The sequence below is a fragment of the Equus quagga genome, chromosome 4, assembly GCF_021613505.1.
Source record: "Equus quagga isolate Etosha38 chromosome 4, UCLA_HA_Equagga_1.0, whole genome shotgun sequence".
NCBI lineage: Eukaryota > Metazoa > Chordata > Mammalia > Perissodactyla > Equidae > Equus > Equus quagga.
Window position 1 is genome coordinate 100,953,401 of NC_060270.1, and position 26,728 is coordinate 100,980,128.

General features: G+C 42.9%; 1 protein-coding gene across 2 annotated transcripts in view; it reads right to left on the bottom strand.

Annotated features, from left to right (window-relative positions):
* LY75 (lymphocyte antigen 75) overlaps positions 1-6,146 on the bottom strand; it is a 129,912-nt gene extending 123,766 nt beyond the window's left edge. The window contains exon 1 of one of the 2 annotated variants that reach the window (XM_046658363.1): positions 5,540-6,127. In XM_046658363.1, the coding sequence (XP_046514319.1) occupies positions 5,540-5,633 (94 nt within the window). In that variant the 5' untranslated portion in view covers positions 5,634-6,127. Of the gene's footprint in view, positions 1-5,539 lie in introns of both variants that reach the window. The other variant, XM_046658362.1, reaches the window with a different exon arrangement.
* Between the last annotated feature and the right edge of the window lie 20,582 nt (positions 6,147-26,728).

The following is a 26,728-nucleotide window of genomic DNA, read 5'->3' on the forward strand; positions in this document are numbered from 1 at the left end:
TATTTGTTATTGTTATTCCATGAAATATTTTTACCCCTTATTTAATGAGATGAATATGCTCTTTAGTTTTCCTTTTCCTTGGACAGGTGGTCTACGGTCAACAGAAAATATCCTGAACCTATTCGGGACCGCAATTCTGTCTTGCTTACATTTCAGCTACTGTGGCAGGAGAAATTATTACATGACGTTGATGTGTCTCAGAGGAGATGGGGAGACTTCTGAGGGGGCAGAAGGAGAAGCGTGGGGTAAAGGGAGGAGAGGAAATGGAGGTCTGGGTTTTGAAGGTAGAGGGGACCTGTTGCCAACTCCATCGCAGCACCTCCAGGAAGGTGATGGGAAGCCCCTGGGGAGGGACTGGAGGGACTGACTGTGGGGATCACCTAGGGAGGCCAAACCTGAGCCCCGGGAATCCCCTGAGCCACAGGATTCAAGACCCAGTGGGTTTGGACAAGGGAAACTCAGAAGTAACCAGCGTGAGCTAAAGGCCAAAGGGAACGCCCTCCCTGACTGTTCCCCTGGCAGTTTTGCATGAGCTGGGGAAGATCTCAGGAATGACAGGCACGGAACTTCTGTTAACCTGGTGGAATGGGACCTCAGAATAAAATTTAATTTGGTTTTATGAAAATAAAGCAACGCATTGTTTCTTGTGCACCTGAGTTTCCGGAGCAAGATTCACATCTATTACAGCAAACTACAATTGAACAATTTGGTCAGTACTTTTCCAAACAAAATCTTTTGAAGTTATAGCACAGAACTTCACGTTGATGAGAGTACAGCTGAAATATTTTAGACAAACTTAAATAATCATTGTCAATGAACCAAGGGTTCAGCAGAAGGACCTGTTAAATTTTAGTTCCCAAAAGGCACTTTCTTTTTGATGCCAGTTTCACAATCACTGCTTTTTACCAACAGTAAACAGCTTTTCTAATAATAATTCACAGGCTTTCAGGGTTAAAAATTTGCATACCAAGGACTTGAGGGGAAATTTCACCATGTAAATAATAACTATAAAATAAAGTCTAATTCTAGTTTGAACTTTGGACAGAATTTTTTTTATTTAAATAGCAGCAGCAGGGCCAGCCCGGTGGCGTAGTGGTTAAGTTCACGTGCTCTGCTTTGGCAGCGTTTGCGGGTTCAGATCCCAGGCGTGGACCTAGCACCACTTATCAAGCCACGCTGGGGTGGCATCCCACACAAAATTGAGGAAGATTGGCAAAGATGTTAGCTCAGGGCCAATGTTCCTCACAAAAAAAAAAAAAAAGAAAAAGAAAGAAAAGCAGCAGCAACAAGAGAAACAATAAGAACAACAAAATCCTTTAAAACTTTAAGTTATTTCTGTTTTCAAATCTGTACTTTAAAATATTGCATAGGGTTGCAACTAGGTATGTCTGCTATAGCAGTTTCCATCCCTCACTCTTTCTTCTTTGACATCATTCTGCTATTCTCTACTTTATGGACACAGTTTGGGAGGATAGTTAAGAAAAAGGGAAAATGCACTATCTTAGAAGATTATTCCTTATACTTTCTCTAATGTCCTTCTCCCACATATCCAATAGTGACTCAGGCCCGTGACTTACCTCTTTTCCAAACTATTCTCTCTCACCTCTCCAAAATAAATCTTGTGTTCCAAAGTATCAGGAATTACTGCAGAAAAAAAAAGCAGCCTGCTCCTGCAGGAGAATGGGTGGCCGCCACCCTTGCTGGAACCTTTGCCTTTCCCACCCTGTAGTCTCATTGCTCTCTTTCCTGAGCACTCTGCTGTGTGCCCCTTGACCCCATACAGGTGAACTGGACAAGCAGCAGCTGTGCCTACCCCTGCAGTTTGGAGTTCTAGATTTTTCAAATTGCCTTTGCAGAATCCAATGGAGTAGCTACAGCTCTCAGCACAGTGGAAAGAGCAGTGGAACGTAGAATTAGGGGTCCTAGACTGAAGACCTATGTCTGCTACCAGATAGCTGGGAGATGTTGGGGAAGTCATCTAGTCTCCCCAGGGTCTTCACATCTTCAATGTAAGATGAAAGCAGTGGAGTATAAGATATTTAAGCCACTTCCGGTACTGACATCTTGTGCTTACACAAGGCCAAAAACTTTCCTACCCTTGCAGGTTTTACTAGTCTTTGCTAAGTTCTCGCATACTGTTCTTGAACAGATGTCCGCAACTTTATTATGTCATGCAAATGCTAGTAGCATTTTAGGTTATTCTAATCCCATTTGTACTGGGCATGTGCACTTAGGTGACAGTGCTGCTTTATAAATATTATTTGGAAGAGAAAAATATTTTACCCTTTTCCATTTACTATGTGTTTTACTTCTGGGACACTCTGGACTTAACAAGGTTGTAGCAACTCTGAAAGACTACAGGAGAGGCATGGAGCAGCATGGAGTAGCTATGTTAAAGGGGAGTTGCCAAACTTCTCGCCCAATAGCAACATCTTTTACTGGAGATACTTGCCTCATTCTAAATCTGTATTTTAACCAAGTATGTAATGTCAACATTTGGCACCTATAGTGGTCACTTACCACAGACATTAATTATTGATATGACTTAAGGAAACTTGTTATTGGTCTTCATATGTAATGTATGTGTAAAGTGCTCATACATAATGCATAAGCTAGGGAAAGTTTTGCCTTCTCATGATATTTCCCCATATCTTTCCTTACCCTTAGCAGGAGCTGTTCAGTGTGCCTCAGTCTTACAACCCTATTGGGATAGTAGGTTGAAGAGTGGGAAGAAGGGGGCCGGCCCTTGGCCGAGTGGTTAAGTTCTCACACTCCACTTTGGCAGCCCAGAGTTTCGCCGGTTTGGATCCTGGGCTCAGACATCGCACCGCTCATCAGGCCATGCTGAGGCAGCGTCCCACACAGCACAACCAGAAGGACCTACAACTAGAATATGCAACTATGTACTGGGGTTTCCGGGGATAAGAAATAAAGATTGGCAACAGATGTTAGCTCAGGTGCCAATCTTTAAATAAAAAAAGAGTGGGAAGAAAGACTGAGGAAGTGCTAAGAATGGGAAGAAGGACTGAGGAAGTGCTAAAATAATTGCTTATTTAGAAAATCTGTTAAATAAGTGTACATAAAATATTTCAGAAATGTATTACACTTTGAAAAGGTAATTACAGAGCAATTTGTAAAACAGATTCTTTACTTATTCCTTATATTGCATCTTGTTCACTTTATAACCTTAGACTGGTCCTGAATGGAATTTTAATGTTTACCTCCACATACAATATTGGGACAAGTCTGAAAAGCAGACGTTGATGAAAAGAAGCCTCATCAGCCCCAGTACCACTTGTTATGTGCTTCATTTTACATAAACATTCTCGTGGTGTTTGAGAGGAAATGGCTAAGTAGCATAATCAGAAATTGAAAATGAATTTTTAGTATTTCCACACCAATCAAAGGAAAACTCTCTCTTATTGTCTGATCATTAACTAACTCCTGTCTTGTCCTAAACCAGAGAGCCTTGCACATTCCAAAGAGAAGCTGGACATCAACATTTCATGACCACAGACAAATGGAGAGGCAGATGGCTTGGGAAGGCAGGAAGGATGAAGATGGCAGCATTTTTAGTTTCAGGAGAACTTCCACAGCCCTTACTGTTAAGCACTTTGTGAAGTCACGCCATGTGTGCGGAGTGCACAGGTGCAACAGGAAAGAATCAGAAGTCTGGGCTTGCTAGTTCAAAAACAGGTCCTGAAGTGACAGTTGGGACCGTGGCGGTCTATGAGGAGTCAGAAAGCCATGTTGTTCAGATTGGGTGGTGTGGGCTGGTGAAAACCTCAGGAGTCCCTGAAGATTTTGTTTATTTCAATCTGTTAGCTCTCCAAGGAGGCAAAAAATAAATAAATAAATAAACTAAGCAATTGGCATTTCCCCAAGGACACAGAGGTACTTCTCCAGCATCTGAGCAACTGAGACCACCTGCAGAAACCCAGCTGCGTACATGTGACAAAGCGCACACCATTACCAGCATCGTCAAGCTGACACACTGCCAAACAAGCTACCCAAATGGGTGGGGTTTCAAAACTCCAGTGCTTCCCTGAAATAGGGCCACAAGTCTGGTCTGAGGGTGTGTGTAAGCCAATCACAGCAGCTGCTAAGGATGAGGAAAGTTGTAGGAAAACAAATACCCGCGAGGACCCGGTGCAGGGAGAATGGAATTAAGCTGTTGCTCTTTGCTTTGGGTTGATGAGAAAGGCCAGGAATTGTAGAGATTGCAAAAATTAAGGAAATTTTGATTTCTGTGGGGGAGACAAAACAGACAAGACTAAAACAGATGTAGACGGAAACCAGGAGTTTAGTGACTGAAAGGTTAGTGTGTTTTGACTGTAGTTAGTTGCTGCAGTGAAAGTTTTCTCCCTGGATGGGGGGCAGGCAGAATAAAATTGTCACAGCAATAAAGGGCTTTTGGTAGTTTCCAACACGTAGGGTCAAAGAAGAACCGAGAAGCGTGAATCTGAGCAGGGTCCATCAAAAGGTCCTTCATGTAGATAGGGCGATGCCACTCAATACTCTGGGGAACCTCTTCCTATCAGTCTCTGAAGAAAGTCTAAATCAGATAGTCACTTAGTTTAGCTGCAAAGAAAATAGCTACAAGCAACCTGAAGTTTTTAAAAAACTACCTTGACCATCTTTTACTTCCTCATAGAGACAAGATGACAGAAGTGTAGGTGGGGACAGCCCACTGATTGCTCATTACACAGCCAGACTAAGAAACAAAGTCCTGAGCACACCTTTTACCAAGGCAAAAAGAGAAAGTAAAAGCAAACTCCGCTTCCTGCCAAGGGAGATGGTGGGGCTCGCACCACCCAGGGCATCAGCAAAGGGCGTCTGTTCCTGGTCGTGCTTCTGCTTCAGGAGGTCTCCCGGCAAGCGAACTGCGCTCCAGCGTGTGACTGTCAGCCTCGCAGGGGTCGTTTGGAGCTGATAAGCCAATTAGAAGTAAGGGTCGCTGCTTGAGGCACGGGGGGAGGGTATCATAACAAAGTCAAGATCTCGGTCACGTTAGGAGACAGGGCTTAACTTGACTTCTTTTTTGACGTACACTGTGGGCGCACTAAAGTCGGAGAATCATTGCTTATCCTTGGCGACGTGGGTGGAAAGCTGCACTTGACACTGAGTGGCCAAGGAGACCAAGGGATGAAGGAGGGGCGAGACGGGTATGATGGGGCATAGAGGGTGTTGAGAGGCCCCATACTTCAGGGAAGCAAGATTTTAGAGGAGAGGACCAGGAGGGGGCGGGGAACCTTTCCAGAAAAGACTCTGTGCCGCTCCTACCGTGGACTCCTTGCCCTCAACACCAGAAACACTTTGCCCTCCACGCCCCACCCCGCCCTCCTCCCGGCCTCCAAGGGCAATAGAACGCCCTGTCCCCAGACCTCCCCTTCGGCTCTCCTGCCCGGCTCCAGAACCCTGAGGAAAGCAGAGGTGACGTGACCTCGGAGCGCAGCCCTAACCCGAAGCAAGGAGAGTCGGCAGACCTGGCTGCCTCGAGGCCCCTAGCCGGCCGGCTGGCGGACGCGCCCGCGGTTACCTGCCCGGCCAAAGGGCTCCGCCAGTCCGAAGCACCGGAGGAGCAGCACGAGGAGCTCTGCCGCGCGGCAAGGGGTCGTCCAGCGCGTCCTCATCCTGAGCCGGCCAAGTGGTCCCACCGGGTCCTCGGGCGCACGCAGCACCCACCGCTCCTGGTGCGCCCAGCCTGCCCTGCCGGCGACTTTGCCTCGGGCCTCCAGGGCCGCCCCGGCCCCGCCCCGGCCGCCCTCGGCCACTCAGATCTTCATATCCTTCTCCCCCTCCCCCGGCCGGGGAGAGGGCGGGGCGGGGAGGAGGGGACAGGAGGCGGGAAGACGACACGGGAGATGCTCTGCACACCTGCGACGCGCGGGACCCGCGAGGAGGCGGGAAGTGCGTGGGGAGCGAGAGAGCCGAGCGCCGCCAGACTACCCGGTTTGGGGGCCCTGGCCCCCCTTCTTCATCAGTAGAGTTGAGGAGGCGCAGCACTGGCTGGGACCTGGCAGCGTCCTAGTGGGTGGGTTCAGTCAGTTGGGGACCCTGTTCTCTGCCTAACGCCCCGCAGTCAGGCGTGACTTTTTCAATGCACGGCTAGGCTGAAGAGGCACCCACATCCTCTCGTATCCCAAAGGGGGAAGTGTGCACCTGTGGTGTTGCAGCTGCGGTCGAGCCAAAGAATTCAGTCGTCCTGGGCAACGTCTTGCGTATTTTGATAACGCAAACAAAGGTGAGGTAACGACACGGTGCAGTCCCACCCGCAATTGTTAAAGAATTAAAAGCAAGAGCTGTTCGAGTGACACTATAATACTTCCAAGGATGATTTAGGCTTTATACCCATTTGACCTTTGCAAGTAAACTCTTTTCCTGATAAATAATAACAACGATAATAATTATAATGCAGTAGAAATGCGGAAGTCTGCTCCCCAAACTGCCAAGTGTGAGAGTAGACTTGATCCTCTTCCTATGGAAACTGCTATCATTATAGATAGGGTGACCTAAGTTGCCTAGATATGAATGCCCTGTATTTTTAAACCCCATATTTACTATGCACTTGGTGTATACCTGGTATGGCCTGCATCCCTGTCCCGTAAGAGTGAATTCTTCCACCAGGAGGTGAACATTTAGGTTGCCTTTCCTGATTCCAACCACAAAGGCTTCACTGACTCACAAGTCTACCTTGACTCTGTGCTCTCCCCGGGCTCTAGCCTTTCACTTCAGTAGATATGTTGAGCACTTGCCATCAGAAGGCCTGGGCACCTCTCAGGATAAGATAAAAGGCAACATCCTCATGCTCTCAAACTTACTGAGTACTGGGGTAGACTGAGGCACACACAGTAACTCAGGGCAGAATGCATGGAGACTCAGACAAAGCTTCAAGGAAGGCAAAACCTCAACTGGGCCTTGAAGAATGGGTCATGGGTAGGAGTTTGACCAGGCTGGGATTTGACAGCCCCCGGGGGGAGGAAAATACTGACAAAATGGAGGCAGGAAAATGCAAAGCAGGGTCAGAAGACAGTCAAGAGTCCTGTGTGGCCACCCTTCGGGGTAGGTCGTGTGTGTGTGTGTGTGTGTGGGGGGGGGGGGGGGGGGGGGTTCAAAGTAGTTGTGGTAAGAGGCCTGAGAGGAAGTGATAGCAGAAAGATGGGTTGTAGCTATTTTGTGAAGTGTCTTGAATATGATATTAAAGACTTTGACTTAATTCTCTAGGGAATGGGCAGTGGAAAGTTCTGAGTAAGACAATCTGCTGCTGCTCTTCAGCCCTCCGCCATCTGTGGCTGCCTGCCTTTCTGATCCGGCCCAGCTTGGAGCTCCTTGAGGGCAGTGCTCTTATCTCCTTCATTATCTTCTTCATTAACGCATCCCTAACACTGAACACCAGGCCTATCCCAGAGTATGCTCCCGATAAATATTAGTTTACTTAATTAACGAACTCCTAGAACCTCAGAACTCCTAGAACTCCTAGAACTCCTAGGCCTTAGCCTAGGGCTATATGAGTTCCTGCTTGCGTTATATTACAATAGTTTCTCAATTGACCTCACTGCCAACAGTCTTATCCTCTTAGGCAAACGAATTGTGCTAATGCTGTTTGGAACATGCCACCTTTCTTCTACTCAAATCCTTTCAGCGCTACTTGCTTATAGCAGGGGTTCCTAACAGGAGTTTGGAAAGATTGTGAACCCCTGAAATTGTATGCGGCTTTATGAATGCACTTGTTTTGGAGGAGGAGGACGGGTCCAAGGCTTTCCTGAGAGTCTCAAAGAAGCCCATGATACAAAAAGAAAACTCCATCTATGATAAGCAATCCCCTCTATGATCTGACCTTTATCTTTAACTGCCTTCTTCTGTCATTCCTTGGTTCAGGCAACCTGTCTGAATCTGTCTTGCCTTTTCCTGTCTCTGCCCGTATAGCATATTTCCCTCTATCCAGAATGCCTCTTTCCCCCTCCCTTGTCTTAGTTCCAGCCTTCCAGTTAAGGCTCTGCTCAAATCCCACATTTTGTATAAAATGTTTCTAAGAAGAGCTCTGACTGTTGGGGATTCCAAACATCTAGATAATGTTGTACATTCTGTTTACTTGGCATTTAACACGGGCTACCTCCTGCTGCTATTTTTTCTGTGGGTACATGAGCACTGATACTCCACCTAGGTTATAGAACCTCAATAAATATTTATTATCTATAGTGACAATAGAAAGCAGTGTATCCTTCAAGTCTCACCTTAAATGTCACTTTCTCAAGCAAATCTTTCTTGACTCTGCAGTCTAGGTGAGCTTCCTCTGTGGTGGCGTCGCAATGCATCCCACACTTTGTCCTGATAGCACTTAGCACAGCTGAATTAAATAATTATGCACTTTCTCATTTGTTGAATGTCCGTCTCCCTCCCCAGGCAGCAGAACCCAGGAAGGCGGTGACTATGTCTGCTTTAGTCACTTCTGTGTTCCCAGTACCTGGCCCATGATTTGCTGGATGAGTGAATGAATAAATTTGTAGTAAATGCCTCATGTAGGATGAATGAATAAATAAATACATGGCAAATGCCTCATAATTTGCTGGATGAATGAATAAATAAATATATGGTAAATGCCTGGTGCAGGCAACAGGAGGTCTAGGCATTTAAAAGAGGGAGAGGGGCTGGCCTGGTGGCACAGCGGTTAAGTGCCCACGTTCCACTTCAGCAGCCCGGGGTTCGCTGGTTCGGATCCCAGGTGCGAACGTGGCACTGCTTGGCACGCCATGCTGTGGTAGGCATCCCACGTATAAAGTAGAGGAAGGTGGGCATGGATGTTAGCTCAGGGCCAGCCTTCCTCAGCAAAAAAAGGAGGATTGGCAGCAGTTAGCTCAGGACTAATCTTCCTCAAAAATAAATAAATAAATAAATAAATAAATAAATAAAAGAGGGAGAAATCTCAAAAATTTAAAAATAGAAATACCATATGACCAGCTATACTACTACTGGGTATTTCTCCAAAGAACATGAAATCAACAATTCAAAGAGACTTATGCACCCCTTTGTTCATTGCAGGATTATTCACAATAGCCAAGACATGGAAGCAACCCAAGTGCCCAGCAACTGATGGTTGGATAAAGAAGATGTGGTATATATATATATATATATACAATGGAATACTACTCAGCCATAAAGAAGACAAAATTGTCCCATTCGCAACAACATGAGTGGACCTTGAGAATATCATGTTAAGCAAAATAAGCCAGACAAAGACAAACACCATATGATTTCACTCATATGTGGAAGATAAACAAAAACATGGATGGAGAGAACTGTTTAGTGGTTACCAGGGGGAAGGGTGGTGGTCAGTGGGCACAAAGAGTGAAGGAGTGCACCTATATGGTGGCTGACAAATAATAACGTACAACTGAAATTTCACAGTGTCATAAACTATCATAACCTCAGTAAAAAAAATAATAAAAAAGAGGGAGAAATCAGCTACAGGGAGAGGGAGAGTCTTCAGGCACTGGGCTGAATGTCCTTGGATGAGTAATATTCAGTAGATAGAGGCAGTGGGGAGGACACTCCAAGTTGAGACATTGATGTGAGCAAAATAACAGACATCTGGCACCCGGTGGGTGCCAGGCCATTGTGCTGAGCATTTCCCATGTGCTGTCTTATCTAATAATCATCCTATGAAGTTACTACTATTATCCTCATTTTACAAATGTCGAAATTGAGACAACATAGACAAGACAGGTAACTCGGCCAAGGTCAATAGCCATAAGTGAAGATAAACATAGAACTTTCATGAGTGTGAGAGTGTTAGTATTGCTCTATTCCCAATTACAATTAGGGAGAGGGAACATGAGCTTTTTGGACCTCTAAAGTCATGTTTTTAATTATAAAATATATTATACCCAAAAAAGAGTAGCTAAGCTTGTGGGCCTCCTCCTGATCATATCCATCTTATTCCTACCCAGAGGTAACCACTACTCTGAATTGTTTATTTATCATTCTTTTCTTTACAGTTTTCTCATATATGATTCATTCCTTGAACAGTCTATATACTTTGCATGTTTTTTAATTTTATGTAAGTGGAATCATTTAGAGGTTTTTTGGCTACCTATCTTTTTTGCTCAAAATTACGCCTGTGACATTCATCTTTGTTGGTGTGTGTAGCTATAGTTCGTTCATTTTTATGTGGTGTTCCATTGGAAGAATAACGCACACTTTATCCATTCTCATGTTGGCAGGCATTTGGGTAGGTTCCAGCTGGGTAGTTTGTTGTCCTTAGCAATGCCTCTGTGAACATTTTTGTACATATTTCCTGGTACACATTGCTGGATTTTCCTGATGGTGTGTTCTTAGAATTGGAATTTCTGGAGCATGGGTGTGTTCAGCATCAACATTATTAGACACTGTTAATGTGCTTTCAACTTGCACTCCCAGTGGTGTGTACAGGTGTTCCCACTGCTGAACATCTTCATCAACACTTGGCATTTTAACATTTTTGGTGGGGAGTAAAATGGCATCTCATTGTGGTTTAAAGTTGCATTTCCCTGATTATTAATGGGATTGAACCTATTTTCCTACGTTTATTGGCTATTTGTATTTCCTTTTCCAATTCTTGTAATCTTTTCTCTTGGATTCTTCCCTGCCCTCCCCTGCTTTGAATCCCAAGGGGCTACTCTGCATTTCTGAGGCTTCCTCACCTACTGTCTTCTGGTTAGGTTCAGCCAGTGGGAGTTCCTGGCAGGAAATGGGAAGTTTGGGAGGGGAGAACCCAAGGTGTTTCTCTCTTTTCTGCTTTTGGAGCCTGTCAAGCGGTAGCTGTGTTTCTTCTGTGGTTTTAGCTCCTGCCTGGAAGCCCAACCCTTTGTTATCCAGTTCTTACCATGCAACCCCTTCTGTGCTTCCAGCTCCTTTTGGGTGGTTCCTTCTCCAAGGTTCTAGCTACCACTTGGTGGCCTTGGCTCCTATTCAAATAACATCAGCACTTCTCTGTCCCTTAGGCCTCATGGAGAGTAGTAGCTCTTGCAGCTGTTACTTTCTGGATAGCCTCATTAGCACTTATTTTTAGTTTTTTCAATATCTCTGTCACTAGTTATTTCCCTATGTTAAATTTCTTCTATTGAACTACCTGGCATGGGTTTTGTTCTCCTTACTGGACCCTGATAATACTTATTCAACATATGAAAGAACTGTGCCTAAGATAGCATCCAAAACTGAGTAATATGTAAACAAGAAAAAGTGCAAATGGAGGATTTTCAACTTCATGAGGAGCTGTGACATAAAGAGAGCCAGTGTGGGGTGCATTGAAACTGCAGTTATGATGATGCCCACAGATGGCCCCAGGTGTAGTAAGGAGGACCAGGAGACCCAGGCAAGGCAAGAATAAATTTTAAACAATTCCCATGATGCCATGATAATAAAGGTCTGCATTTATTCCTGGTCATAACTAAACTCATAAGAGCTATATTCATGGACATAGACCCCAAAGGGCAAATATAAGGTTGTAATTATCCACTTAAAAAACAAAAAACAAAATTAAACAACTAATCTTGTGAAAACAAGCTGAACTTCCTCCAAGACTTTAAACTGTAGAATTCTCAGATGAGGAAATGTTCTACTAGGATGTCTACAGAACATTGACACAAGAGGCTGGACAAGGAGCCAATGTGGTTGACAGTCACTTACTCAACTTAACCTCAGATACCAAGGAACTGTGGAATTACAGAGCTCGTTGAGATCTTGGAGTCCATTATCTGCCCTCTCACTTTGTAGATGAGGACACCAAGGCTCAGAGAGTTCAGTGACCATTGTGGATATGAGAAGCATTAGAGAAGTTAGATGTGGACCCTGACATTCATAGAAAGAGTCCAAAAACATCAATGAGAGCACATTAGGGCTAGTAACCAGCTTCCAATAGGAAGCAGAGGCGAAATTTGGGCGTGAGGGGATGATGCAAGGGTGGATCACAGATCAAGAGGATGCTGGTGTTGGTCAAAGTTGTGAGGTTGATACGATGTGTTGCAAAGATCTGCATAATGTGTTTCAGGTAAGAGTGCAATATCTCCAGGATGGTGGGAATTCTCTAGGAAACATCAGTTCAGACTTTGGAGAATAAGGAATTCATTTTAGTGGTACAGATGATTTTTTAGATGTGGGAAATGTGATGAAGGAGTAAGTTTTGACTTTGGCAGAGATACGCTCACTATGTTTTAGTGACGAGGCAAGAGTGGGGCTGAGGTGTTTGATTTTTAATTATGTAATTGGAGGCTCTTTCCTCAGATTAACTAAATTCGTTGCCAAAATCTGCTTCAAGAAAACAACAGTTCGAATGATAAATAACCAAAGCCCAGGAGTCCTTGCTCCTCAGGGAAACTGATCAGGTTTACACTTTAGAACAATTATTTCCCTGACTTTAGCAGAAGATAAAGAAGGTCAGCTTTTCCAGCTTTGGTAATGAGTGTGATGGGACCCTCTGTCAAAGCTGATTCATAACCCAGGGACAACATTCAGGACCACCTAACCTGAGAGTTAAGGGTAAGGTTAAGAATGCTGGTTTATGGATTTGTAGAAACATTTTTGAAGTGTAATTGTGAGAATCCTACCAAGAAATTTTAGTACTGAGAAGTATGACACTATAAAATATTACTGTATTTACCAATTTTACCATTTATTCACCTTTTGTCAACTCATTAGTATCTTCATGAAGCAGATGGTCCAAACCTTTTCCTCTTCAGGCCCAGTTCCAACTGCCTACGGGCTTCCTCCAGGGAGAGGGATGTGCCTCTTAATTTCCTGATAGGCTTAAGGCCCCTGATGTGAGTTCACCATGTCTCTGCTTTTCTCTCTGTAAACTCCTCTTTTTCTCACCCTTGCAGAAAAAGTCAGCCCCCTTTTCTTAGCATAACTCACTCTGTGCTCCCAACCATATTCTTCCCCTCGGTAGTATTTTTCGTCTCTCCCTCTCCAGGAATCAGAGGAAGAGAGACTCTGAGCATGTTTTAAAATTTTTATTTTTAACTTTTTGCTATAGAATATAAAAACTATACCCAAAGTAGAGACAATAGTGTAAGGAACTTGCTGTCCCCATCACACTCCTTCAACAGTTATCAACACATGACCCATCTTGTTTCGTCTCTACTCTGACCCACTCTCCCCTCCTCACAGATTATTTTGAAGCAAATCTCAGACATCAAATATTTCATCTGTAAATATGTCATTATGCATCTCTAGAAGATAAGAGCTCATAAAAGGCATAACTACATTATCTCACCTGAAAACAATGACAATAATTCCTTAATACTGTTAACTATCCTGTGTTCACATTTCCCCAAATATCTTATAAATGTTTTTTGTTTTGTTTTTATAGTGCGTTTGAATCAGAATCCAAATAAGGTTTTCACATTGATGCTGGTTCATACGTCTCTTAGATATCTTTTAATTTCTAGGCACTGTCTCCCCGTTCTTTTTCCCTTATAATTGTGTGAGAAAATCTGGCTCATTCGTAGAATTTCCCATACTCTGGATTTTGATTATTGCATCGCTATTGTGTTGTTTAACATGTTCCATTAGCTCTCATATTTCCTATAAATTAGTAGTAGGCTTTATAAGATTCAGATTCAATTTATTCTTGACAGTACTATTTCATACGTGTTATACTTTCCTATTAGGTCACATCTTTTCTCATTGTTTGCTGATGTTATCAGCCTCTGATGATCATTACCTGGATCCTTTAGTTCCGTAAAAATTAGTGGAGATGTTCTGTCATTTTTTTTCTTCATCTATTAGTGGATGCTTCTTTGAAGAGAAACTTTTCCTTATCAACTATTTGGTTACCCAGAGCTACAGATCACATAGGAGAGGCAGCAAACTGCTTGAATCTTTCCCTTTATATATAAGTTTTGAAAATAAGGAGGTGGTTCCCTAGCATCTTCCAAAGGTGAACAATGAGATTTTTGTTCTTTTATTATCATTTAGGCATATTTGATGTGTTTCAATCCCTTGCAGTTATTATATTTATTGGCGCTCCACTGCTCCATTTTGGGACAGGGGAGAAATGGCCATAGGAGTCATAGTTTCCTCATGAGCTGGAATGACAAGATGTGTCAGCCTCAACCAGTAGGTTCTTGTCCTGGACCTGGAATCAGTCATTTCTCTAAAGATCTTTGTTTCCATTTAGTAGGAGGTGGTATTTGGAGGCCACGACTGGGTACTAGAAGTACTCATTCCTGATGGTTCCTGATGGGTTGGTCCTTATTTCCATCATGGTTTTGAAATCAGATCAAGGTTTGAGTCCTTATCCCACCACTTACCAGCTGTGTTCTTAGGCAAGATACTTAACTTGAGCCTCAGTTTCCTCATTTGAAAAAAGAATAGATAACAACATTTAGTTCATAGGATTATTGCAAACCTTAAATTGCCTAGCAGTTGCACGTCAGAATTTCAGTGTAGAAGTGGTAATGGAGATAAGAGAAACATGAGGGACTTTTTAGAAATGAAATAATTACTCCCTTCTGTAAGAAAAGGACCCAACTGGGCTTCCTGCTTCTCTTCTTAAAGACAGGTGGATGGGAAGCTCTGAAGGAGAAAGAAGCTAAGACTGGAAGGGGTTACTTTAACCTGTGGTAGTGAAAAAATGGTGTCACTGAATAAGTCCGCAGAGCATCTGGTCCCTTCCTCTGGTTCATATGGACCTCTTCCTTGAAGCCAACCCTGATTCCATCAGCTAGAATGAGAATTCTTGACAGGTTTTCCTTTGTATTATAGTTATGTGCATGCTTATCATCCCTAAGGGAGCAGGCATTGTCTTACGTTTTTATTCCCTACTCTCTGGTATAATTCCTTTTAAAGCAAAGAAAATAACCTTGTCAGGCAACAATGGATGATAATTCAAGAATAAAATTAAAACCTTTGTTTGTTCTGTAAAGGTCACTGTTTTGTTTTTTCTTTCTCCTTTTTGTGGTTAGGTTTTGGCCCCCTGTGCTATGTGAGGTCACCACAAACAAATCTGGGTAGAATCTTTATGGACTTTTCTCATCTCAATTCCTTCAAAGGTGCCTTGTGTGTTTTGTGATTTCATTCACTGTTTGGCTATTTTATAGTGTTACTATCATATTGTGACATCTGTGTGTGAATCAAGGTAAGTAGTTATTGAATTTAAGGATTTTTTAGTGTTTTATTATTCTTACAGTAAAATAATTTAATCTGTAAATCACCTATCAGGTTTGCTGTATGCAATTTACAGAGTGAAAGATAGATACCTAACAATTCAAAAATTAAAAACAGAACACAGCAATAAATAAAGGTGTACCCCCGCTACCTCGTAAATAGCTATAATCAGTTTCTGCCCCATGGGTGGTCAGACTTACCCTGTGAGTGAGTTAATGGAAAACTAAGGAGATACTGTTAAGGTTCGTAAATGTCCTTCAACCTCACATTGCTCTTAGTGAGAAGGGTAGATTTCTGGAGCCTTTATATGTCTGTGTGTGTGTGTGTTTATGCATGTGCATGTGCATGCATCTCTCTGTGTGTGTGTTTTCCCTATTGATATTATACTCCTAGGTTTGTTTCTTACATCTTTGTCTTTCATATTTTAAGGTACTGCTTCATGATTGCGAATGACACAACATCATTTCCGCACTGGGTACAGAGAGCACTTTAGTTTCTTCAATTTGGCATACACAGTTCACAATTATTGCTTTCACTTGTTATCACCTTGCGGTATTTATGCCCTATGGCATTACCCAAATGAATGTGAGTGCACTCTCAGGAGAGATCCCTGGCTCTGGGCTTCTGATTCTCACACTCAGAGAGGCTGCTATGGCCCATAGCCGAAGGCCCTTATAAAGGGTATGAACAGGTTATGACACTCTGTTCCACATGACCCTGAACCCTGATCACAGCTGACTGGATCAAGGATGGACAACTGCCTCAAAGACAGCCAATCTCTACGTGGCTTAGCAGTATATGAAATGGCTTTTCTGAGATGGGCTCCCCAGAAGCAGCCCCTGGGATGGTTTTTGTGAAAGTGACCCAGTGAAGAGAACGTGCAAATAAAATCCAGAGTTTGTCTTGCTGTCACAGGACTCTTGATATAGGATGTATTCAGAAAAAACTAGAGTAGTGGGGACATGAGACAGGAAGAGAAAGTAAAACCAACGAGAGTGAGATGTCAAGCAAAGCCCCACAGAAGGTAACTTTCTGCAGAACTTTCTCACAATTCTGTGGAGAGGTTTGGAGATAAGTGGGTCACATCACAGATCATCCCATCACGGGTGAGGGAGCTGGGGTATTTATACTCCCATACCTGTCAATCATTGGCTAAGGGTTGAACCCCAGGGCATATAAATTCCCCAGCTCTGTCTGCTCTCTCTGCATACAGAAAAAGCTGTCCTCATGCAACTTGAGGTCAGCCCTCCAACAAAGGGATGCAGCTGCTGGCTGTTGAGAGTGAGAGCTGTCCAGAACTGAAGTACACTTACTTCAGCACAGTGATCAGAGGAGATCTGCACAGAGCACTGTCATTGGGTTCTCAAGGCCTGTGTGAGAGGTTGTCCAGCAGGGACTATTGTGATTCATGGAACTAATCAGATCCTCTCTCTTAGGGGTCTGGGTATGAGATACACAGAAAGTTAGCAAGAATTCTTGGGACAGCAGGATCCAGGAGTAAGAAGAATCAGAGAGAGAGTTGAAAAGAAGAGAAGCAAATGTGTACCGAATTCATATTCTTTGTGTGTGGGCGTGTACCCTGGTTTCACTCAGCTGCACTTTCTCATTGCCCTTAGGAAGTGGTCTTTCATTATTCTATCACTACTTTTTGTAATGACAGAATACCTTAAATATAAAGTAAGGACAACAGGCATGACTCCCCCCATAAGAAGCAGATGATCAAATCCCTGGGTTAACTACTTTATTATTCTGTTTTCTTTTGTTTTCTCTCTTCCTCACCTGTCTGTGTCAGGTAGATTCCACTTGGGACGACTGACTAGATTATTACTGAACTCATCCTTCTGTGATTTTCGATATAGGCTATGGGTGTCTCTGATGGATTAGTCTAGAAACTGAAGGTGTTGTCTGTAAACTTCTCTACTCACTGGCAGGGCCAGCTTTGTGGTGGGCAGTAGGTAGTTGCTACAAACTGTGATTTGGTACCAATCCTTGGACTACAAATACCACAGCCCCTCTTCCACCCAGCACCAAATTCCTCCATTTATTATGCATTTGTGCTCAGCATATTGGAGTTGTTAAAATGAAAATGTTTTTCTGGAAAAAACCCATCTCAGTTAACAATCTACCTAATTTCATGTCCTCATGTGACGTGATGTAGCTAACGAATAGCAAAACTATGATGTCACAGAACAACTATTTCTCACAATCTAGGATAATTCTCAAATCTGTCTTAGTAGTGAGACTTGCTGGAGAGTGGACCTAAACCAGATAAACATTAAATCAGCACAAGGACTGCCCACTTAGTGGTACTGAGGAGGACATTTTTCTCTTCCCAGGCCTGGCAACCTTATCTCTGTATCTGACATTTTAGGAAACATACAGTTGATACTAGTACCATCCATTCGTGTAGATAATGGTTAGGTATAAATGAGATCAGGGAAGGGGAAAATTATTACAAAGCCAGTAGAGAAAGTGAAAACAAAAGTAAAAACAAAGCAAGCCCAGCATACATGGAGTTTCAGAATGGCAGATAATCTAGCTCTTCCCAAACCAAATAGCGGTACTCATTTCATGGCATATCCCTACCTACACCAAGTTATCAATTTCCAGTTGTAATAGTATTTGAGAGCTCTCAGGAGTACTGGTGATATGACTACATTGAATTTTTTAAAAAGCAACAATATTCTTTAACATTTATTGAGCACCTACTCTGTGCCTTGCTTTCTTTAATCTATAAAATGGGGCTAATAATATTACCCACTTCACAAAGTTCTTGTGAGAATTAAATGAAGGAAGCAGTTACATCAGCACCTGAAACAGTTCTAGTGTGCAATAACTGATATTTATTATTAATAATATTAGGTACTGAGGTCAGTATTGGAGACATAAAACACGGATAAGATTTGGTCCTTCTCTTCAGGTAGCTCTCAGCCTAATGGAAAATAGACATGTGAAGAAACATTTATGATTTGGTAGGATTCAGTGCAACAATAGAGACATGTTAACTCCAGGGTCATGGCTTCAAAGATGGTTAATTTTGCTGGGGTAGGTAATGGAAGATTTTCTAGAGTAGCAGGCCATGGGGTGTCATTTGACACTGGAGTCCAGGAGAAGTTTCTATATGGCAGTGGAGTGAAGGGCCTTCTAGTAGTGAGAATTGTATATGCAGTGTCATAAAGATACAACACAGCTCAGTGCATTGGGAGCTTGAGTGGATACCCAGTATGGGAGCTAGGTCTGTCTATGCAGAAGTGGCCAAAAATGATGCTGGACAGTAAGTGGGGCCATGCCAAGAAAAGGTTCTGTGTGCAACATTAAGGAGCTTGGACTTTATCCTCTGTGCACTGCAGACCACTGCTTGTTTTCTGACCAAAAGCAAGCACAAAAAAAGACATAATCAGACTTACGTTTTAAAAGGATGACAAGATGACTCTGGCAGCTTTGGATAAATTTAGAGTTGAAAAGACTGAAAGAGCTGTTAGGAAAGTCCAGGCAAGAGATGAGGAGAGTGTTAACTAGGACAGTAGCAATGGGAATAGAGAGGACATAAGGGAGATCGTACAGGGAGATAGAATATAACAAGCTGCTATTGAAAGGGTTAGAGATACAATTGTTATTAATAGTTCAATTAGGCCCTCTCAATTATTCTAAAGAAACTTCTCATTTTAATGACTCTCCGTCCATGTACAATTGAGATTCTTGGCATTTCTCTTCATATTGCAGAGTCACGCATTGCCTAACGATGGGGACACGTTCTGAGAAATGTGTCGTTAGGCGATTTTGCCATTGTGCAAACATCATAGAGTGTACTTTCTCAAACCTAGATGCTATAGCCTGCTACACACCTAGGCTGTGTGACACTAATCTTATTGGACCATCATCCTGTATGCAGTCTGTTGTTGACTGAAAGGTCCTTGTGTGGCAAATGACTGTATACTATGGTCTTAGGTTTTGTACTTTTCAATCAAACTCGTTGCCTCCCTTTGAATTGTAAGTATTGAAAAAGAATGAAGTTGCCAATAAAGCTGCAATGGTCATTGTAGCTTAACTTGTATTTGCCACAGTCCATCATCCCTGAAATTGTCAGAAGAAAGAATTTAGGAATACAGTCAAAATAAAAAAGGGAAATCTAGAGGTATAAAGGAAAAAGTGGGATGGTAATGGTGATATGTAAGGATTATATTGAAATATGTTAGTGAATTGCTCTGTTAGAATATCAGTACTATTTGGAAAGCTGTCAATGTCTTCTCATATTCAAACTATTAAGTGCATATTTAAGCTGTGAAAATCACTTGCATTCATTTCATGGCTAATCAATCCAGTCTGAAATCGTTTGCCAAGTAGTAATGGGATTTTCTCTAACAGCCAGATACTTAAGTCACTAGACACCGAATTATGAGATAAAAAAAATCAATTCAGCATCCCAGGTAATTATCGGCTTAAAACAATATTGTGTTGAGTCCTGGCACATACCCCCTAACAGCAGATGTCTTTGTTTTGGATCATTTTGATGATCTCTGTAACTCTAGCATGATAAACTAATGATGCAAATTATTTTTTCATTTTAATTTTACATTGTAGATGGAACCATTGGCCTTTAACATAACATATTTTCTGTTGCAGCCAGGGCCTAAATTAGAACAATAAGAGTGGAAAAGGAGAGCAGGTGACATATTCTAGAGCTATTTGGAAGGTATCATATCTGCAAGCAGAAAGTGGGAATTGAAAGAATAAATTCTAGCTTTTTGAAGTGGGCCACTGGCAAATGATGGTACCATTTGCTGCAATGAGGGAGACAGGAGGAGGGGAAAGATTTAAAAGGAAGACAAACTCTGCTTTAGATTTGATGAATTGGAGGTATCCATGGTATGGATGTGGAGAAATTCACTAATCCCTTAAGACTGGAACTCAGGAGGGATCTGTGTTGGAGACAGACCTTTGAGAGTCAGCAGTGTATGGGGAGTAGATCAATTTATAGGAGTCTCTAAACAATGAAGCATTCTGGGGAATACTACCATAGAAGGAAAAGGAGAGAGGAGGCACAAAGACAGTCAAGTGGAAAAGGTGGAGGAGAAAAGCCACTAGAGACTATTACTCACAGGGACATGGTTTAAATCAGTAGTGTCCCAACCTTGTAAACTGTGTATCCAATCAATACTTTTTTGAACAATCCCCATATATGTATATTTACTTATGAATTATATACATATAATATTTTAAATCTATTTAGTAACTATTAGTAAAACTTAATTTCTTAAAGTTTTAGATAGAAACTAAATATATTTTACTTAGCATAAGATGCATATTTTCCCCATTTTAATGTCTGTCCATCAGGGAGCTGAAATGATGTCAATGTCCACACCTATACGAACTTAGTTACAAGGAATCATACTGCCATGATTTGTAAGTTTAAATAACTATATGAGTTTAAGTAAATCTAAAAAAGTTCTTGTAATATCAACTAAACTTGTAAGTGACAAGAAAGCTGTGTCATATTTAATAGGCAGTGTTTTTCCTTCTTAGTGATACATAAAATAATGGTGCGCCTTACAATCAATAGAAGTTGCAATGTTTTCTTCTCCCACCCAACTGAATCATCTTGTGTGCCCCACTTTGGAGACTGGGTATAAATTAAGAGGGAGGAGTCACCAGCGTGGAACCCCTTGAAGAGATTAAATAGAATATTATCTTAAAAAATGGAAAAACATTCATCATCTTTAACAACTCACTCACTGGAGGCTTTGGTGGCAGTGTCAACAGTGGAAGAGGGACAGCCAGATTGTAGAGGCTCAAGGAGTAAGCAATAGCAGGTTATGTTTAATGCACACTCAATACATGCCACTTTTCATACAACCCAGAGAAGAAGTTACGATTATCTCTGATTTAAGATAATAATCAGGGGGTCCGGCCCGGTGGCACAGCGGTTAAGTGCACACATTCTGCTTCGGCCGGCCAGGGTTCGCCGGTTCGGATCCTGGGTGTGGACATGGCACTGCTTGGCATGCCATGCTGTGGTAGGCGTCCCACATATAAAGTAGAGGAAGAGGGGCATGGATGTTAGCTCAGGGCCAGCCTTCCTCAGCAAAAAGAGGAGGATTGGCAGCAGTTAGCTCAGGGCTAATCTTCCTCAAAAAAAAAAAAAAAAGATAATCAGAGACTTGCAGAGTCTAAGTGACTTCTCTAAGTCACCCACGTAAGTAAGTGGTCCTAGCAAAATTGGAACCAATGTTGACCATCTCAAAAGCTGAGCTCTTAAATAACATGCTATGATGTCCTCCAGTTAGTGGAGACAGAGACTGACTGTAGATAAATACTCTTCGAAATAGCCAGGCATCTTGTCTATGGTCAAGAGCAGAAAGAAAGAGAAATGGGGGCTAGCCTGGTGGCATGGTGTTAAGATCACGTGCTCCACATCAGTGGCCCAGGGTTCACAGGTTCGGATCCCAGGGGCAGACCTGGCACTGCTCATCCAGCCATGCTGTTGTGGCATCCCACATAAAATAGAGGAAGATTGGCACTCTATTTTAGGAATATGAGGAATTTCTTAATGAGGAAGATGTTAGCTCAGGGCCAATATTCCTCACCAAAAAAAAAGGGAAATAGCCAAGTATAGGGTTAAAGAAGGCCTTTTTTTTTTTTTTAGAGATGAGTGAGAATTGAGCATTCTTATATGGTAAAGATTATGAGGCAAGAAAGAGGAGATTTGAGGCCATTAGGCAGGAGAGATAACTAATAAAAAAAATCCATAAGGATCTAGAGCACAGGAGGGAAGTTCAGCCTTGAGCAGAGGAGTTTGCCTCCTCCACTAAGGGGAGGAAAGTGGTGAGAACTGGAAACAGGTACAGATAAGTATGGAGGTTTTATGCTGGGAGGCAGGAGGGCAGAGATGGGAAATTCCAAGTTCATGTTACTTATTGTCTCTGTGAAGTAAGATACAAGGCCATTGCTTAGAGTGTGTGTGGCTTGGGGAGCAAATGGTTAGCAGTCAGACTTTACAGGAGATTATTAAGCTTTAAACAGTAGTTGTGGGGAATGGGAGCTGTAGCTCACTTGGGACCTGTCAGAGGCTATAACTACTAGTGACATCAATCTGCACAGTGTGGGAGTTTTTTCCCAATGATGCCTGCCAGCTTGGACCTAAGAATCAGAGAGATGGATTAGTACAATGTAGGGATTTTACATGTATAGAGAGGCAGTGGCTGGAAGACAAGGAGGCAAGGGAATCAAAGATTGCAAGAAAGGTGGAGAGAGCTGACAGACTGCAAAAAATGGAGGTATCAAAGTCCTAAAAGTCTTAATGAGGTTATTGGTTTGGCAGATGCTGGGGGAGTAGGAGAGTGAGGAAGCTGAAGGAGGGAACAGAGTTGGACCCAGGCATTTGAGCCTTCAGAGTGGGGACACTTATCCACCATCCTCCCAATGACCATCCTTTTAAACGCTCTCCGTTATGGCAGGACTGGAAATTTGAAAATTACATTTCTCAGATTCTCTTGCCAGTTTAGAATCCTCATGAGAGGTACCATTTTAAGATTTGCAAGATAGAAGAGAAGCAACCACTTTGCCTCAGCTGCAGCTATGGGCAAATGCCTGAGCTTGGCAGATGGCAGACATCTGGGTAGACATGCAGGCATCCCCCTGAGAATCATCTGCTTTGGTGCTGCAGAGGGCTGAGATCTTCAGTAGTGGTTTCTGCACTGTGTGCATTTCTAAATTTCTTGAATTCCAACAGTGGTTTCTCTGACCTTTGCTCCCCTGGACCTTCCAGAGACTGTGTAATCCTCTAATTTTCTGTATTAAATCCCCTATTACTTGACGTGCTTAGAGAGATCTCTGTTTTCCTGACATAACCTTGGCTACTAGAGCCCCCAGTTCTTCATTTAAACTGGAGTATGAGCTTTTCCATGATCACATCAGTATTGGTCAGGATTATCATATCTGTGTCAGGATTCTTAGTTGCAAACAACATAAAGAGAATATAGGTAACATAAAGAGAATATAGGTAACTCAAAGAGAGAAGAAATTTATTGAAAGGATTTCAGATAGCTTGTGGAATGGCTGGGAGAGCTGGAGAACCAGGCTCTGAGAAAGAATCTAGGTGGTAGACAGGAAACAGATAAAATCATGCTTCGAGCCAGCACCATGACTGCCACTGCTGAACTCAGAGGCAGGGGTGCCTAACTGATGAATCTAAGCCACACCCCTCTGGCCTAGACATAAAGGCGGCAGGAAATATGAGGATCCGACCTTTCAGCTTTTAGAGTGACAGTTCTGCCTCATAAGATGGAGGAACCTCAAACAAGAGATTCAGATGCTGGGAAGCCTCATAATAGATAAATGCCTACTCGAACATCCAATTTGGTGTGTGCGCTACAGTTTGCACCTTTTGTTTTCCTCAGCAAACCCTCCAAATGCTCATCATCCCCACTATGTGTGCTACTTATTCTTTAAGATCCAGCTTCCTCCTTGAAACCTTCCCAGCGGGAAGTGTCTGCTTCCTGTCCTGAACTCCTGTAGCAATTTGTATCTTGTTCGACCTTATTAAATTCTAACTTGTTTTTATTGATACTTGCAGTTAAAACTTTTAAAGTTACAGCATATTTAAGGTTGAATCAACATTACACGGCATCTAATGTGACTAGCTCATCAGCTCCTTGAGGTCATGGCTTGTCTTACCAATACTTGTATGTCCACAGTTCCCAGCATAACACTTGCTTAAGGTAGACACATGATAAATATTACTTACATTGAATTAAAGGAACCACACCAAGATTTGCTTGTCCCCATTTCCACTCTCTTAGCCACCTCCCTCCACTGCCAGGGGCTTGTCTTGGATCCCAACCCCTCCCACATCCTCTAGGATCTTATTTCACTCCTTTTTTTTTTCCGGAATTTTCTATCACCCTCCTTACAGATTCCTGCTCAGTGGCCTGAAATATGCTCAAAGGTCTCCTGTTTTAATACAACCTTTCTTGGTTATCTTTCCTTCCAGCTCCACACTTAAAAAAAGAGTAGTTTATACACAGCCTCCATGTTATCACCTCACTCTGCCTCTCTCTTGTTTTTCTTAAACTCTGGCTTGTTTTCTCTTAAAGTTACTGGTCGCAATGGCATGAGCCGGGAACCGTTTGCCCGCATCCTCTTTTGTCTCCCTGTTGTTTGCTACCCGTAACCACGTGACCACTGACTTTTTCTCTCTTTCCCCCGTGCTATAAGACTGCAACCTAATTTCTCTGCTGCCTTTCTTTCCTTGTCGCTAAATTAAGTGAACATTTGTCAGGTTTTGGCTGTTCAGCACCCGGACCCCTGTCTGTTTGAGGAAGTCTCTGGAGCGGGGGTGAGGAGGCAGGCAGAACCATGGGTTGGGCAGAGGCAGTAACTCACCTCTTGCTTTCCTCCCCTTCTCAGGCAGCTAGCCTGCTGGCACTTGGCCAGCGTCCTGCCAATCAGAGGTTCCTGCCCACCACAGTCAGAACTTATTTCTGCAGGTGGAAGCAGTAATACAGACTACAAGTCTCCCACCTGGGGCAATGGGGCAGCGTCAGCACTGCTGAGCATGCCCTGCAGGCAGCAGTGTGGCGACATTCTCTCCAAACCACTCCTGTGGCCTGTGTGAGCTTGTCCCAGCTCACAGCTGCCGGGCGCATTTGGTTCCTTCTTATCTTTTGAGCTTGGTTCTCCCCTTCTCCCTCTCTGTGAGCAAGCCCATATCCTCTCAGCAAATTCCTTTTCTGCTTAGGTGAGCCACAGTTGGGTTCTGCGATTTGCTCCCAAGATCCCTGGCTAGTGCATTTTCATTTCTTCTTTTTTCCATCCCCTAAGTGAAGGTATTCCTCGCAGCTCCTTCCTTGCCGTCTTTTTTCATCATCCACACTTTTTCCACTGGCAGGCTCGTCTACTTCCTGGGTATTAGTTATCATTTTTATGCTGATTTCTCCCAAATCTTTTTCCAGGTCCCACCTCTCTCCTGACCTCTAATCTAATCTCCTATTTCCAGGTGCACACCCCCTGCACATCCTTCTGATGCATCAAAATCAACAAGACTAAAACTCAGACTCACCCACTTTCATCTTGCTAATAAACCCACTTCTCCACCTTTCTCTCTTTCTTGCTGAACACCCAGACTTTGGATTTTTCTGTCTATGCTGTTCCTCACATCCCCAAACAAACAGTACCAAGTTCTTTTGATTTTTTCTGGACCAGTGCCTCTCATACCCTTCCTTTCTCTCATACTGTCATAACCTTGTTGATGCCTGAACAATTGTCATATGCTCCCTACTGAGCTCTTACCTCTAGTTGTGCCCCTGAATCAACTTGACACATGTGGTCAGATTAAATTACCTAAAACACATTTGTGGTCATATCACCCCCTCTCCTGCCCCTTCATGCACCTTCAGTGCCTCCAGGCTAAAGTAAAAACTCTGGAATCTGACTCTCAAGCCATCCACAATCTGATCATAACCTACTTTCTACTATTTATCCTATATCTGAGTTTTTTTTTTAACACTCTGTGACCTGTGTCACATTCCATACTCTCCCACCTTCATGCCTTTGTTTAGGGCGTTTTCTTTACATGGAGTGTCTTTCTCTGTCACTCAACCCAAGAGCCAAATCAAGTCATCTCCTCCATGAAGTCCTTCTCCTTGTCCCCTGAGACAGTGCTTCTCAGTCTTCAATATGCATATGAATCACCTGGGCATCTTGTTAGAATGCAGATTCTGCTTCAATAGGTCTCTGTTAAGGTCTGGGATTTTCCATTTCTAACAAGATCCTCGTTGATGCTGCAGGTCCCTGGACCACTCTGGGAGTAGTAAGGCCCTAGAGAGAAGCATGTTCATTTTCACTAAGCCATCAGCAAGATACCAGGGCAGGAACTATCTTATTCATTTACAGTATTCTACAATCTTTAAAGTACCCATTTTGCCTCCTCAAAGACAGAGGTTGGGCTTGGCTCATCATTATTTTCGTTGAATACAGTGACTCCATCAACTTATTTTAATTAAATTGAAAATGCTTCTGGTATCACCTCCTTTTCTTTTCTACTCCATGATTACCCTCACTTCTTAGTTAAGTTGGATTTGATATGGATAAGTATGTGGGAAGAAGAGGATGTCCCACATGTGATCTGTTGTAGGTGTGGATGGCCCAACATGTTTAAAATAATGCTAATTTAGTATTGTTTTAGCTATGGTTCTTAAATGCAAAAAATGGAACCCACTCTAGCTCAAGCAGAAAAGTAATTTATGCAAGTACATTAGGCAGCTCACAGAATTGTTGAGAGGGTCAGAGACCGCACAGCAAAGGCAATGCATAAATTATCCCAGAGGACTCCACAGTCACACTGTTTGGGCACAGACTCGGCAGCTCACAGTGTACTTGAAGGTGGTCCTGGAACTTCGGCCACTATTGTCTCTGAAGGCTGCATGTTTCTGCCATCACTGCTGCCACGACAGACACTGTGCAGGGTCTCCTTCTGCGTGTTTGCGTTAGTTTCTGATGCGTAACAAATTACCACAGACTGGATGGCTTAAAACAAAAGAAATTTGTTTTCTCACAACTCTGGAGGCCAGAAGTCCAAAATCAGTAT